General features: G+C 36.8%; 1 protein-coding gene across 3 annotated transcripts in view; it reads right to left on the reverse strand.

The window, feature by feature from the left end:
• LOC141904722 (glutamine--fructose-6-phosphate aminotransferase [isomerizing] 1-like) overlaps positions 1 to 17,270 on the reverse strand; it is a 56,635-nt gene that overhangs the window by 17,401 nt on the left and 21,964 nt on the right. For 2 of the 3 annotated variants that reach the window (XM_074793364.1, XM_074793362.1), the window contains exons 3-9: positions 16,942 to 17,034; positions 16,727 to 16,852; positions 14,457 to 14,515; positions 14,226 to 14,360; positions 10,418 to 10,479; positions 8,804 to 8,883; positions 8,463 to 8,483 (exon numbers count right to left, since the gene is read on the reverse strand). In XM_074793364.1, the coding sequence (XP_074649465.1) occupies positions 8,463 to 8,483; positions 8,804 to 8,883; positions 10,418 to 10,479; positions 14,226 to 14,360; positions 14,457 to 14,515; positions 16,727 to 16,852; positions 16,942 to 17,034 (576 nt within the window). The remainder of the gene's footprint in view (positions 1 to 8,462; positions 8,484 to 8,803; positions 8,884 to 10,417; positions 10,480 to 14,225; positions 14,361 to 14,456; positions 14,516 to 16,726; positions 16,853 to 16,941; positions 17,035 to 17,270) is intronic. The other variant, XM_074793365.1, reaches the window with a different exon arrangement.

Consider the following 17,270-nt stretch of genomic DNA (forward strand, 5'->3'; position numbering starts at 1 on the left):
CTCTTTGTAAAAACCACGAGGAGGGGATGACTGATATAGACATTGCAGATAATTCTGCGGGTAGAGATATTTTAATCGAGTACTGGACCATAAAAGCGTCCTGAAACCGTAAACTTGTTCGTGAATCCCAGTCCAGGCTGCGCCATCCCAGCCGTGTAATAGTAATGTGTGCTGCATACATACAGTCAGTATGTTGTACATACTACAGCGATGTGGGTCACTGGGGAAAGCCAGTACTATATGCAGTGGAAAGCGCGTATCTCTTACTAGGTATTTAATTCGCAAAAATAGCATCACTTGGCAGAATAAAAGGCTCTCAGATAATAAAAACATAAGTTTTGTGTATCCAAGTGTATGTGTGCTGTAATATTTGCGAGAATCCTTCTCTAAAGTGTGAAGCTAGTTTACACATAGGCCGGGTGTTTTCGCTCTTACGGTCCATCATCTTAGGGCTAAGGCATTTCAAAAGACGGTAGAATTAGCGCGATATTCAACAAAAATGAGCATTGTATTATAACGCTTCTGAGTGTCTGCAGGCGTATTCTGTATTCTCAGAATGACGTCATCAACATCATCGCGCAAACGCGAGCGTCCCGTTGCTAGGGCTGTTGTCACAGGCTTTTCTCGAGTTTGGATAAAGATATTTAAAAATTTTTTTCATAAGACTACTATAGATGCATACAGTGAATGTTTTACACAAAAAAAAATAGATTTAAAAATTTTTTCAAATCCTCTTCATGACCCCTTTAATCTGTAATTAACTTTTCTGAGAAAACCTCCCAAAATCTGACTTACTCATAATCGGAACTATTTCTGATTCCGACATTTTCCCATTGTCCTAATGTGTCGGACTTAAGCCAGTTCTACTGTATAATGCTTAATTTGTTGACCTAAATTGAAAAACGCAAGATAGTCGCAAGAATTTAATAGCGACAATGTGTCGTTATATACATGAGCCCCAAACACACTACGGCCAGCCTATCGGCATTTCATAAATCATGGCACATGATGCAATCTGTGGGTTTTTATTTGTCAGAATAAACTCCCCGCTCAGAGTCAATATCATTTACACAGCACAATTGTGTTTTCATAAGTAGCACAGATGGGGAGAGCTCATCATCATCATCCTGGTAACAAGCCTCTATCAACAGGCTGATTATTCTGCTGGTACATTTTTAGCTGACAGGAATGAATATAGGCCGCCCCATATTGATATAAAATAGGCCACCCCGATATTTCCTAAATAATTTTTTTTTCGCTTTGACATATGGAAGCTGGGCCATTTTACCACCAATAGTCACATGGGCATCAACCAATGTTTGCTTCATATGTGCCTTTAGATATGTTTTCATTGACCACAGGTGTGTCGACATGTATCACATTTACATGTATGGGAAAGGGTTGACATAACAAGGGGTAAAATGAGAAAGGGACAAATTGGGAAGGAACGAAACAGGAACGTGGCAGAATGGGAATGAATAATGGGCATGATGGGAATAAACCCTGATTAAATCTTTTATTCATTAAACTGTTCATTTTTCAGGGACATCCAAGAATTTCAGCATTTCAGCTTTTTAACCGTGAATCGAGCACTTATCTTGTGCCCAGGCAGAAAGTGCTGCACCTTGAACAGATTCCTGAAATTCACAGAAAATACTCAGGAGATCTAAGTCAATGTATGAGAAAGTTAAGTACAGACTACTAGCTCCAGTGTTCTCCATAAGGGGTTTTTGAGGGGCAAGCCGCCCCTTGAAAATTTTAAAAACTTGAAAATCTGCCCCTGTTATTTTTATATAAGTAGTAGTAATTTTAAGTAGTATTTAATCACCATATTCAAGACTGATAAACGACACTCAAACATACATTTTAAAGAGGCCATTGTCTCAGTTATCATAGTAACGAATTTGAAATGCAAAATTTTTGGCCGCTAGTTCCCCAGCGTACTTGAAGTATTTAGACTAAAAATACCTTTCTTACCTGTGAAAAAAGTTATGTCATAAGGTCAATGTAGAATCTTACCATTAAATCTCTTGAGATATAAACTGAACTTCCAAGCAATCAACAGTCAATGGCGACTTCATTAAAATTTTTAAAATATTTTTAGAGTTATATGCAAATATGCTAAAACGTGGCAACCAATCAGCTGTTTCATTGCTTGGTTCAATTTAGAAAGACAAATGTATACAATATTGAATGTCCGCCAGGATATATACATACATTATGCCAAGCATGACCAAGTATTATTATTATTAAATTGTTAAATTTCACTCACTCCAACGATAGACCACAATAGGCCACACATGCCATGGTCCAGGGTAATACCAAAGCAATTGGGTATCCCAAGCTTTTGACTGAAAGTTTATGCACAATCATTAATGAATCCATGCTCGTCATCTTAAATATACTTTAGACTAAAAAAGAAAATACCTTGCTCCTCATCATTTCGAAAACCCACCTACGTAAGAAATCAACATGCTAAAAAGCAGTAAAAATAGAACTTGCCCTACATGCCAATTTGCGCAATAATTATTAGTTTGAAAAAAATATAGAAAATATAGCTGCAAGGCAGCGATGACAGGTTTCTGCAAAGCCATTCAGAATGATGGGAATTGAAATAAATTGAAATGCGGGATTCAGCTTTGAAACCGAACTTACGCGGACATATAATCAACAAATATCAATTTATTCGACCAGGCGTTTATTTTGGCATTCAACATCATCATTCTGTATTTTCACTACGCTTAAAAATGGATCCGTCCTATTAAGAACTCATCTTAAGCACCTGCTGAGTCGATAGATTGAGTAAATTTACAGATAAGAAAAGTATTATAATTTGGAATAGATTTAAGGAGTTAATCTTTTTATGGAAATATTTGAATAAATACATACATTGTAGTGTAGATTCAATCAATAAACAAGAGGCCCATGGGCCTTGTACCTTCATGACGCAGTAGAAGTAGAATGATTCAGTATTCAAAGTTTAACAGAAAGATTTACGTTGAAACAATGTAACAAGTTTTCAAATAGTTAAGATGGTATAGGCTATGTGGCGATAATGTTCATTTTCTGTTGATATATCCTTACATGACAAGCCGATTTTAGTTGCACCAAAGATCACACTACATGAAACTAGGGGTCCAGGGACACCATGCCCACTTGGGAAGTGGTTCCAAATGCTCAACAATCTAACAATTTCAATATTCAACGCCCCCTGGTGACCATACAAAAACCAATGACCTTGAAACTTACCACAATCATAGAACATGTCAGCAGCTACGATTTTGTAATTGATTTTGATAACAAAATATGCCTCGTTACCAATTTAATATGGAAATACTAAGTTATCCTACTATTCAACACCCCCTAATGACCATATTCAAAACCCAATTACCTTGAAACTCAGCACAATCATAGAACATGTCACGAACTATAACTTTGTAATTGATCATGGTAACAAAATATGCCTAGGTACCAATATAATAAGGAAATACTAAGTTATTCTTCTATTCAACGCCCCCTGGTAACCATATAAAATAACTAATGGCCTTAAAACTTGCCACAATCATAGATGATGTCATGAGCTACAACTTTGCAATTGATTGTGGTTACAAAATATGCATTGATACGAATATAACAGAGAAATACTAAGATATTGTATTATTCATCACCCCCTGGTGGCCATATACAAAAACCAATGACCTTGAAACTCACCACAATCATAGAACACGTTATGAGCTACAAGTTTCTAATTGATTGTGTAACAAAATATGCTTAGGTATCAATATAATGTGGAAAAACTTTTTCCCACCTACGAATGAGTAATGATGACACCAAGATGGCTGCCAATTGCGTCATAATTGGCTGATCAAAAATACCTGTCTCAGGTATAAAAAATCCCTTTTCAAAGAATACCCATCACAAATTGCAATGAGAAATGGCAAACCAGTAGGGAGCTCCAGGACTCAGAATTTGGGCCAAAATTGACATTTTTGGGCACTAAAAAAAGGTCATAGGATCGATTCACTTTTTGTTATGCTGATGGGCCCTGGGGGGATTCACATATAAACGAAAGATCAAGGTAATTGATCAAAGGGTCTTCAAAATTTCCCTCGAACTTCGAAATGTGTAAAAATTGTTGATTTTGGCGAACAACAATGGCTGCCAGTCGGCCATCTTGATTCTGACAGGGCCAGTTTTTGGGCTGAAGATGTGTCTAGATGTGTCTTTAATATCATTTAAAAGCTTTGCCTTCACATGGAACTATTTCACAGGTGCACTCTGCCGCCGTAATTCGCCCATTCAACGATAAAAACTTTCCCACGGTCTTATTATCGGCATTTTCTAATAATTTAGGGAAATATTTTAAATAAATTGCCTATGGGTAAAGTGTGGTTTACCTTGAAAGCTAGAGGTTGTTTAGAATAAGGGTTGCTTGAAAAATCTTTTTAATTCGTGACTTCAAAGTTCTACAAGTTTATACGGTATTTTATCTTTCTTAAAGAATTATTTTGTAGTTAAATAAGACCAAAGATATACATTTGTTTACGGTCCACGTCCAAAATTTTGGAGGGTACGGGTAGGCACGGCAGGGAAACTATTTTATATTTTCAAAAAAATATGTTTCACAATATGAAAAAAATAAACAAACAAGGCCATCCCAAAATAATTGTCCGTTTGCCTTAACACCGACTCAACTTTTCAGCATAAGATGGTACGTAGGTAGCAATTTTTTTGCAAAATTTTTGGGCAACAAAAACAAATTTTCACCTTTGGGCTTTTTTACATGGAAACAATCATCTACGTTGTGCACGGGAAATTTGTCTTATAGCGTAGATTTCAAGAATTATTCTAAAATAATAACTTCGTCCAGAGCGTCATCTCTGTGTTAAAAATGAAACAGTACATTGAATATGTGCGCGCTTTTTCGTTACCAGTCACTATTAGAATGAATGGCAGCTTATTGGAACACTGCCAGTTTCCTGGAAAACTTTAACTAGGCCACATGTCAAGACACGAGGCACACTTGAATTCAAACATACGTAGCTCATACGTCGACAGTGGGTCGGTCGGCCGTTTTTATCAAAAATAAAATCCATTTCAATGAATCCCAGAAAAAAGTTTTAACTCAGTACCTTTGAAGTCGGGTCGGTCGGGTTACGGCAAACAGACCATTATTTTGGGATGGCCTAAAATTCATATGATGTCACATATCAGAGGGTGGCTGAATATTGACTCTTGGAAACCTCTTCCAATGTAGGCTGCGGAAGCTAAAATACTGGTACAGAAGAAATCGGCTATTAGATTTAAATCCTGGAATTTACCACTACAATATTCAGACCTCGACAGACCTTATACGTTGCTGCTTAGTATTTTCAGGTCACAAGAAATTACAATCTATTACAAATTCTATCGAACAGAAAACACAGCGCTCATCTTCTGCTACGATTATTCAGCCTATTTTCATGTCAAACGTGCACGCGTTACAGCATCACCCTTATTAGTGTACTGTACGGAAGGTGTGTGTGTGTGTGTCGTGTAGCACTCCGCGCACACGTGGAGGCCTCGTGTAAGTGAATATTCGCTTACACCTCAATCAATGTCAATCAAAACAATCACCGGGTATTAAAATGAAACAATACCTATGGTGGATGTATGAAATAATTATATCCTCACCGGCAATGAGCATTTGAAATTCACACGTATACGGCACCTACTCCAATGAAATGTACGCCATTAATGGCTTTCCCATAATTATTTTAGTAGCGCCGGAATTCCCTGTATATCCCAAAAACAGCCAATCCCATTCGCTCGTAGAGACAACGCCCCCCAAGCGAGGTCACTGCAATTTTATATGCGAGAGCTAAGAATTTTCCCGCCAAAAACAGTTTTTCGTAGAATTTTAACTCAGTTGACCGTGTCATCGACGGAGGTTCGCCATGTCTTCAATCGCATCGATTATACGTCGTTTAAGCCGAGAACCAATGAAACAAATGCTCACATAAAAAAACGTTGCGCGATTTTACATGAATTGGCTTAATGCCAACATCACATCGTTTGACAAATCTTCCTCTGAACTCCCACCAACAAGTTATAAGTGGCGACACGAAATGACGTCATCGACTCACTACCATCTTATAATAATCACGTGAATCTCAATAGGGTTTTCTGTGAAGAAACAGAAAACCCTAATTACCCATCTACCATTGATGGTCTAATCTTCATGATCGAAATCATGCAGGGTTAGAAGCCTAATCGCTGGAGAACAGAGTTTATAGATACAAATAAGTTTTTTACAGAAATAAATAGTTTTCATTCCTACAAAAAGTCTTCACAAGCGTGAAGATGTGATAAAAATCGAGGTATCTGTTATAGCCATATTTCTATTTTCATACATCATTTTCACACTGATCACTGATTGTGGATTTGGTTATGTACCCACAATAAAAAATATAGGTAAATTGACCACCTACACATCCAAAGTAATACTGCTTTGTCCAGATATCCAAAGTATTCAGAGAGGGCTATTCAACTCTAAATGAAAGATCACAAAGATAGAAATAAAAAGACACACTGTAATCTCATTAATTAACACCCTTTAACCAGCAAACATTTTTTAGTCTGTGACTGATTTCGGACCACGTAAGGGGAAAAGTTAATAACTCGAGAGATAGCAAGAGATAACTCTATAAAAGTATAAATTTTCTAAAAGCTCTCTTCCATAAGCTTTCAAATGAAACTAAGTTTGCCAACATTGGGAGTCAAATTCAGAGTCCGACCCCCTAAGTTATCCAGATTGAAGGGCCAGCCATGATGGTCATTTGGAGAATGCCCTTTATCGGGTTTCTGTAAAACCTGCAGTAGCCCATTGGGCCCAAAAATGGGGCCCATTCTGGGGCACCATCATACAAATTTAACTGGGTTCGCTTATTAACTTAAATTTAACTTAAAAAAACGCTTAAAATTCCGAGATATTGGTAACTAAAGTTTCCAAATCGTGGAGAATCAGATTTCTTTGGAAGACCTGGAAAACCATGGAAGTGCTGTAGGGACATGCCAGTTGAATAAGCAACTGACTACTAGCATTTTGGCAATGAGCAACTGGAATGGTCCTCCAGGTCTTCCAAAGATTTTGGGTTGCTGTACCCGGGTTGTTGTAAAAACAATGGAGCAAGTTCATTCCAAGCGAGGATGATTTCTATCTGATTAGTTTGATGTAAATGTTTGGTCATGATAAACGGCTGATTCTAAGTTCATGGTTTTCCAATGACTGGTTCCCGGTGATCTGGCAGCTCACCTTGAAACTTTAGTTACTGATACAGTCAAAGCTCATTATACCCCCATCCGTAATACCGGCAAATATACCCATACCCAAGAATTTCCTTGCGCACAGTTCATTTGGTATCTATTTGCATATGATAGCTTTCGCTATACCACCTCACATTCTCCGCCATAACACCAACAAAATCCTAGAACAGTCCTATTCAAACTCACAGAAAAAACATTTGTTATACCACCTTACGATTTTTTGTCAACTAAGACCTTTACCCTTCCTAAATTAAGATCAACTGATGTCTAATTCTTTATTTGGTTAATAGTGATGTCTTGTATACTATGTCAACTCTCACGATCGTCAATTCCCTATACCGCCAAAATTTTGACAGTCCTAGGACTGGCGTTATAATAAGTTTTTACTGTATTTCGGAATTTTAAGCGATTTTTAGGCCCGCTCTTCTAAATCAGTTGATCAAAAAACTCCACTGGATTCATGAGAGCCTCCTTGATCACTGAAACCATTGTGCCCCTCTTGTGAGTCTTGTGAGCCCCTATCAATAATCTTCCTATCACTCAAGACAAGCACACAGTGCCTGAATTAAAACAATGACTAATCTTTTTTACCACGTAGGCTATGCTTTGTTGATTGTACTGAAGCATAGAAGATTTCCGCGGTTGGAGGTCCATTTTTATCATATGGAGGAAGATCTTCATCCCTGGGTCATATGCCAATGCCAGTATGCAGGCACCAACGGCTGGTTACTCAAAATTAATTTATTCTGGCATAAACCGAGCCAGCTTAGCAATGGCTATATATGTTTTTACAGGGAATGAAATATACAGCACATAACACATCAAAATACATTTAAAAAATACACCACACGGGACACATATTGAAACCACGAAACAAATCAAACATATGGGGATTGAGTTACATTGTTTTAGACAGACACATACACAATTTGGTTAACATAAGGTATGTAATGATTGTTAGACAGCAGCAGGGCTTTGATCAACAACAGATGTGTTGATTAAACAGCTTGCTATTATTGCTCTCTATCTACTTCATAACAACAAGTCATTTTAGTCTGAAGAATTATGAAAAATTAAAACCAAGAGACTGAAAGAATATATATATAATTATATAATTAGGAAGTATTTGGATATATATATTTATGAAGAAAATGTACCTTTATCTTTGCAATGATGGGCTATCAATAGAAAAATCAATAATCAATCCTCAATTATCTTTTAGATTAATTAACAACAATAATGGATGAAAAGATCCAGAGTCAGTTATAATGCCATCCTTCAAATACCAGTGCTCACTCGATGCCAAAAATCGTCACGAGAACAAATATTTTGAATCCAACTTCATTTAAAAAAAATGTCATTCTATAAAATGTTTAAATTGCTATAACGTGACGCCATATTATTCTTGGCGAAATATTTAAGCACATTCATGCTAGTGAATATTAGGGCGGGCTAGGAAAGGCATCACAACTGAAGAAATTGTGGAATGAAAACCAACCTTTACTGTACATAATAGGAATATGATCTGTAGCCAAACGTACTGCACTTTTTACACCAATCAACAATGGACTTCCTCGTCTGTAATGAAGAGTTCATTTTATTACTATTTCTAATTAATTACTCTAAGGCTAAAATAAAATGATATCTTCTCCTAATCGACTAGGTCATTTTGTAAACTGCAATACAATTTGTTATCAGTTCAATCTGTGTCAGTCAGCTAATATTTGATTGACCCAATTGTTCTGACATTGATGGGCCAAACAGACATACATGTCTTTGAAAAATCATAATTGATTGAAGCATGTTCAAAACCTTCCTTAAAACCTTCAATAAATTGCCCATTGGCAAAGTGGTTTTCCTTGAAAACTGGATGCTTGCATGTTTGTCAAGGGTATTTATTGCCTATGAAAATCATTTTTACTTAAGAGTTCAATAAAGTTCTACTTTATACTGCATTTGATCTTTTTCAACAAATTTTTGTGTGCACAACTGCCAACCCCAGAAAAATGATTTCAGCATAAATTTCTAAGTTTGTCACTGTTTTCTTAAGTTTGTCATTGTCTTTCAAAAGCAGTTGAACATAAAACTAGGGGCCCAGGGACACCATGCCACCTTGGGAAGTGGTTTCAAATGCTCAACAATCTGACAATTTCAATATTCAACACCCCTGGTGACCTTATACAAATACCAATGACCTTGAAACTCACCACAATCATAGGACATGTCACTAGCTACAATTTTGCACAGGCTTTTTAGTGGTAAGACCAGGGGTAAAAAGAGTACTACGAAGGACTTTTTCGGCAATTTTAGACCCAAAAGGAGGGACTTTTTGACTCGGAAAGAAGTAATTTCCAGTAAAATGAGGGCCCACAAGGGATCATTTTCGCAATGCCTTTGCTAGTCATGCTAGTCATGTAGACCAGTCATACATTTCAGGGTAATTCCATAGCACTTACCTGTACATTCAATCTTACTGATAATTGAATTCCCCCGCCTGAGTAACAAAATACTTCTGAAGTATATATTATAATATTGCGAAAAATGCAAAATTGAAACATGAAAAATGCATAAAAATCCAATTTTGAAGGACTTTTTTATCAAAAGGAAGGACTTAGAGTCAAAATGAAGGACAAAGATGATGTTTGTCAAAACTTTTTCCAAAGAAAGACATGGAAGTACCATTGGAAACCCTGTATGCAATCAATTGTGATAACAAAATATGCCTAGATACCAATATAATATGGAAATGGTAAGTTTCTCTACTATTCAGATTTTGCATGTCATCAATCAGATCAATTATACATAGTTTAGGCTTAATACTAATGAAAAAATTGCTTACATCAAAAAAGTACCAAAATTTTACATAATTGGGCTCAATGCCAATTCCACTATCGCTAACAAAATTAACCAAAAATGTGTAAAATCTCATGATTTTGTGCTGGAAAGCCATCTTGATTCTGAAATTTTATTGGACTAAATATGTGTCCATGATAGATACGTGTTAGCGTACGGGGTAGATAGGTGGCCAGCCGGGTCAACTACTAAGCTGAGCAGAAATGAGAAAGAATTTAGCCTATAAATTATTTTAGCCTAATGATACCAAAATTCTTACCTTGTAGCGACACACTGCCCAGGATAATGACAGCTTTTAAATGCCAGTGAAAACGCCCCTTCCTGAAATCAGAACCTGAATATGTCAAAGCTATATACAAATACCCATGAAAATGGAAGAATCCTTTTCTTATTTACTAGGGCCTAATGTAATCTAAATATTTCAATCACTAAGGTGAGGCCATCAAAAGATTCTAAAGAGACAAATGTTCTACCACGATGGTAGGTTCTTGTGTGCGACTGAAATGTTGACTTTAAAACTCTTTCAGAGCCAAAATCTAGCTTACAAGAATGCCAAAACCATACCAACTTATTTAGTTCATGCCCACAGCAAAAAAAACACCTAAAAAGTTTTTTTTCTTAAAGATCTGTCTGTATGAAATGTTCTTAGTAAGAGGCACATTTTAGAAGAGGCTTCGTTTCTTGTTGAAAATGGCTATGTTTGAACCCACCCTTAAATGAAGGTCCAATGGCCCTGTGGCTCACCATCAAACCATTGAGTGGATATTGTAAAAAACATTTTTCTACATATAAATCAATTTGAATTACAATCTAATGCCCTGTAGAATAGTTTACCAAATTATAACTTTCAACTGACGATGCTGAACAAACTCTTCAACAAATAGCGTTTTTATTCTAAATCTAATCACTTCATTAATTAATAGCCCCTTATCACAATTTATGATAATTAAGATACTCCCAAATTTCAAAATTTTATCATCTATACTATAAGCGGCTAGGCGTCTTAACTTTGTAACGCGTAATCTCCGTTCGTGTGGCTTCGATTACCCGTTGAGTGTATGGATTGAAAGAGGGTGGTCTGATCTGTGTTATAGAATCGATTTCGTGCCGATACGATAAAGTTTAGGTAGACTTTTGGACCATTTAAGTTTGGACGCTCCGCGTGACGTCACTGCGCGCGATGATCAAAACAAACATTTGAGTGTCGGTTTTTGTATAGTGTGCTTGACTACAGAGACGCGGGTGACCTCAATTCATCTCTCTGCCTACAATTCTGGGGATCTAATACATGTAGTGGAGATTACTGCGATGGGGTGAGCATCAGCTGTTGCTTGGCTTTTGACTACAGAGACGCCGGTGACCTCCTCTCTCTGCCTGGAATCTAATAGTGGAGACTGTATGTATTCAAGCTCACCACAGTGCCACTTCCCAAAGAAAAGCATGCCAATCCATTCTTCTAAGAATCACCGAGATTTAATAGCCTGATCTGTTATTGTTTTCGGATTAAAGGTATGGAAGAGTAATTCCAGTTACGCCCCTGTTTTGCCATGACATGCAGTTAACAAAGCACAGGGCCAAACATTCAGATACATTGGACTGGACTTCCGGAATTCACCATTCACACATGGCATGCACTATGTTTCCATTTCCAGAGTAGGTACCCAGTACTCACCCAAACAAACCAAAAACATAGTTTACAGCGAAATATTGTAATACTTTTTCTCTTCTTTGATATTTGTTTCTAATGCCAGACTTATAGTGTAGATTTCATATCGATAAATAAATATATATGGTATTATTTTATATATTATTATATATTATATTATTTTCATCCGCACCATTGTGATAAGTCCTTGAATAAAATCAAAATAGCGCGCGGCGCACATCTCCCAGTCTCATCTGTGTTTATATACAACAGTATGCATGTGAGAACTATAGCCATGTACGTTCTTCATTGATCGCTTCAGCAGGGATTCCCAGTAATACAGTAGCAACATAAAAGGGCGCCTGTGTGTAGACTAGCTCCAACCGCTCAAAAGCTGTTGAAAGCCAGATTACAGAATTAAACTGACTAGACGATATTCCACAGCCCACTTTTGTCTACTGACTATTTATTCCATTATTAATTTATCACCGCTCACAATTTTATCTAAGTTGGTCATAAGCAGAATTAAAATAGAGAGTGACACTTACACCTTACACGAAAAGCAACAAGTGTATGTAAAAACAATGAAACCATACGTTCGGGTTGGCATGTCTTTAATACTTTGACAAGACAAATCTTAGCCAAAATTCCATTGGCACCATCACACTTGTTATTTTGGATACTAAATTGAATAGCCTACTCGATTTTATTCGTCACAAGTAACAATTAAACAACATATGATCCGTAAGGTCAATAAAAAAATCCTCACCATTTTGTTTCGTTTCCACATTGGGCTTTCCAAATTATGTCAGAAGCACCGAAATTCCCAGATTTTCCCCCGTATATCCCACACATAGCCAATCACGTTCGCTTGTAGAGATAACGCCCCAATTGTAACTGAAAACTAGGTCATAGTGCTCAGGAAAGAAGGTCAAATTTTTAACAAGAGGCCCACGGACCTTGCACTTTCATGACGCAGTAGAAGAAGAATGATTCAGTATTCAAAGTTTTACAGAATGATTAACATTGTAACGATTTAACAAGTTTTAAAATAGTTAAGAGGTATAGGCTATGTGGCGATAATGTTCATTTTCTGTTAATATATCCTTACATGAACAGGTCCAACCCATTTTAACTGCCCCTAAGATCACATACGTGAAAAAATGCATCAGGAATTGGTGTAGGCATCGTGCTGAAAATAAATCCAAGATGGATGGCAACCCTGGTGGACACAAGGGGTAGACATTTCACCTACCAAAATTCTTACACCCAGTATCTTGAAAATGCATCAAGAATTGCAGGCCATTTCGTGCTAGAAATTCAAGATGGCTGACCTGGCGGCCATATTTGAAGGCCGATGACCTCCATATACAAAAGGCATGGACAGCTTGACCCTGATCCTCACACCAAATTTTGTGGAAATCCATCGAGAATTGCGGGCTGCATCGTGCAAACAAGAAATTTAACATGGCCACCCCAATGGCAGCCATATTTGATCACCAATGACATTTTTTTACAATATGGGTGCACATCTCGCCAGACCCAATCTTCATGCTAATTTTCAAAAAGATTCATCGCAAATTACAGGCTAATTACTGTGTCGAATTCAATTCCAGAGGTCCTGGCTTAGGCTTATGTAATAGGAGTCAATTAAGATTCGACTTTTTGAAAAACCAGCTAAGATGCCTATTCAAATCACATGTAATTAAAAAGTGCTTCTTAGTTTGATGTCCCTGTTTTCATCACGCACGTGGTTAAAATTATTGTTTACATCGAACGTCTTCAACAGTTGATAAGACCGCACCCGCGTCTGTCAATCATCTTAATTGATTCATAAACTAAAATGCTCACTATGAAAAAACTATGCGATGGATCAATCCGGAATTTTTCAGTAGAATGTCAGACGCTAGGTACCTTTCTTTAAGGTTTATTTGTTGTATGTCATTAACAATCAGTTATACAGTACCATCTTATAACCTTCATAAGGTAGTGAGTAAAAATGTTTTTTGATGTTTTGTTATGCCGTGTGCGGGGGAGTCAAAACACAAAAACCCGAACAGAAAAACGTTTTTAATGAAACGAGGACTGCTTGATTTGCGAAGAACATTTTGCGTAGTCGAAAACGTTTTTCGTCCCGTGTGAGGTGGATATTTTGCATTTTACAAAACATCCACGGATGAATAACCAACAGCGATGCATCACACGGCATTACAATAATTGATGTGAATAACTGAGTTTATTGTTTATAAACTGAGTTTATCTAAATGGATTCTATGGTGCAAGAATTGTCTTCTACGTGTTTTCGTTATGCCGTGTATGAATATCATTTTTAAAACCACCTCATACCCTGGCACATCACTGAGCTAGATCTCTACAGCGGCAGCAACACATGAGTTAGGTAATATGAGCTTTTTTTACTCACCAACTGTTGAATAACCATCTCAACAAGCTCTCGGAAACTTAAATTAGCGTTGATATGAGAATCATACAAATGTTTTGCAAGTTTAGGTATAACTTCAGTATCTGTATCAGATTCAAATTCAAAACCTTGCTTTTGCTATAATGAAATGAATTTATTACATATCACAGCGGTAATGGTTATTTTTGTTGACATTAATAGTATTTGCAATCCTATTGACCGTCTGAAACTTACCAAAAACAATTTGATATCCTTATGATTAGTAATGATTCCATTATGAACAACAACAAAATCTAAAAAAAAGTGTATCAGAAATATTTGTAGGCTTGAGTACGTTAATACAGTCGACCCCCCATATTCTGCCCCCTCCCATTTACTGCCACCCCCCTTACCGCCAGGTTTTCTCAATGTACATCTCTATACAAATACATAGTAAAACACCCCCGATATACCACCCACATTGGTGCAGAACAATTTTGGCGGTAGAGAGAGTATGGCGGTATATTAGGGGTTGACTATACAGTTAACCTCGCTCAATTCATATTTCTTGCAACCGTCGTTTTTTCTACGAATTATACATTATATGGATTATACGTAATTCCTATTTTCTATGAATTAAGTATAAATAAAGTATAATTCGTAAAATTAATGATTACTCTATTAATTCCTATATACTACAAATAAAAACCTGCTAAAAATTGTTTCCCCTGGCATTGGAACAAATGCCGTGTGCCACCGCCAATCATCGTTTAGACTTAAATGGCGGAATATACGTCTCGTGGCCGCAGCACGCTCCGTGGCAAGTAATTGATCCTGACGAGTAATTGATAAGCTTGCCAATCACTGCCAGCAAGCGGAACAATGGGATATGAATTACACTTCACATTTTCAATTGTTTTTAAGAGGGACTGTGGATACGGCTATAATTTACAAATCATCTGATGGAAAGAATGAAGGAAAAAAGGGGGACCTTTCATTTTTATAGAAATTAGGTCATTATACAAATTAGCCGACAATGAATTAAGCGAGTTTGACTGTATTTGCAAAAGATATAGACCTAATTAAGATCAAAGATATTCAGATGGCAGGTGGAAGTATGCGGTAGGCTTAAAATCCATTAGGCCAAAATAAAATGTGTGTTTTGTTTCCGGCCATTTCTCCAAAATAACTTATAGGAAAAAAGGTAGGCAGGAAAAAAATTTCATTTTGGGGAAACACTTTACTGTACATATATAAACTGTATTCTCCGGCCAATAGGCCAATTTTCTAGTCTCAGAGTTTTTACCCTCCAAAATATCATGATTGGCTACGATCAGACCTAAAAAATAAATGGTCCCAAAGATTGTCAAAGTCAAGAAGATTGGTATTATTTACTAATAATCTATTTTGAACTACCAGCATTTTTTTTTACATCACCTCACGGCTCGGCTATGATAGAATACAGAGCACTCTCACGTCAGTCCCCTAACATCCTCAATTAAGACAAACTAATTTGCAAATCAGTGATTTTAAGAAAAAAAATTAAATGATTAAAGAAGGGCCACGGCTTATTGGGCGATAATACCTGGTACTCTGTAATGGGTATTTCTTGTGAGTCACACTAGCTCTAGACATTTATACCATGCGTGCTAGGCTCTATACGCGCAGGCATTGTACACGCTAAACTGACATGGTGTTCGACATCAGATGAACGCTGTCCAGTGGACCAACAGCTTAATTTTTGTCAGTAAATGACTATTTTATTACTAAGGCCAGACCAATCTTTTATTTTGGTTAACGGGGCAGTGGCATTGGAACCGTAGCAACTGCAGCAGCAATAGCTGCGGCAATAATTTACTGAATGACGTTTTTTTCTTTGAATATCACATCTAAGTAAATTCACCGCGGCAATATTTAGAACCTGTCCAAAATTGTTATTTGCCCGCAGCAATCAAAAATTTCTTCCAACGCGCCTGCGGGGGAAATTTTATTTTCACAAGGTAGGAGGGAGGAACAAAGATAAAATGATTACCAGAAGAGCTTATTTGGAGATTATTTCTCTTTTATGAACTTTATTCATTGAAACATTTTAAACTGAAACAAGAATCCAAATTGATTGCATCTTTAACTTCACCGGCAGAGCCATGGGTGCAGCCAAGTTTTTATTCATTATAGGTGGCAATAGCAATCAATGAATTGATCAATAATGATTTAGGCCTAACATGATTTTTATGACTTATTTTATTTCTATTCTCAGAAAACACCCAAACATGAAGATCGGCAAAAATTGGTCTCGCCTAAGATGTCAGTCAGTAGTACTTTTGAAAGATTTATTTTGCAAAAATGTGATGAAATTTTTTAGTTGGTGCTTTTTTCGTGGGTTGGTCAGAAATCAGAAACAAACATTTATTTTGGCCTAAAAGCCTAAAGTAGAATTACGAAATCATTGGGATAAAGCCAGGGGTGAAATATGTTATAGAAATATTAGGAAGCAGAGATTGCGATAAATATTTGGCACTAATTACCATTGGTTTTATTGGAACGTTGAGGATGACTATTAACAGCGTTTGGTTCTCCATGAGTTGCCCATCGTGTATGAGCTATTCCAACATGAACATCAAATAAAACATCGAAATCAAACTCGTTTTGTGCTGTGAAAAAAGAACAACAGAAAATCAATTCAACCTAGGATTGATAGGAGCTCCACACAATCTATGCAGTGATGAGAAAATACACTTACTATTAACCATTTCATCGAGGGCAGCAATTTTTCCACGCGCTTTAAACAGATGTATCCCTGCGTCTTTTCCCGCACTGTCATCAATAGCGATACCTATTCCGTATAAGGATAATTTTAACACGAGTACAATCAAACCACTGGCATTTGAATGTCAAATTCGACCCTATGTAATGACTTTGGCAGAAGCCGAAATGTTCTATGTGCATGTTATATTTACATAGTGCAGGTTAAATTCACCTCATTCTTATTCATGAATGCTTTCCCTACAAATTAGCTGGGGCTAATTTATACCGTCTCAGAAATCAGCAATTAACTATTTGAATATAACA

The sequence above is a fragment of the Tubulanus polymorphus genome, chromosome 4 (genome assembly GCF_964204645.1).
Source record: "Tubulanus polymorphus chromosome 4, tnTubPoly1.2, whole genome shotgun sequence".
Taxonomy (NCBI): Eukaryota; Metazoa; Nemertea; class Palaeonemertea; order Tubulaniformes; family Tubulanidae; genus Tubulanus; species Tubulanus polymorphus.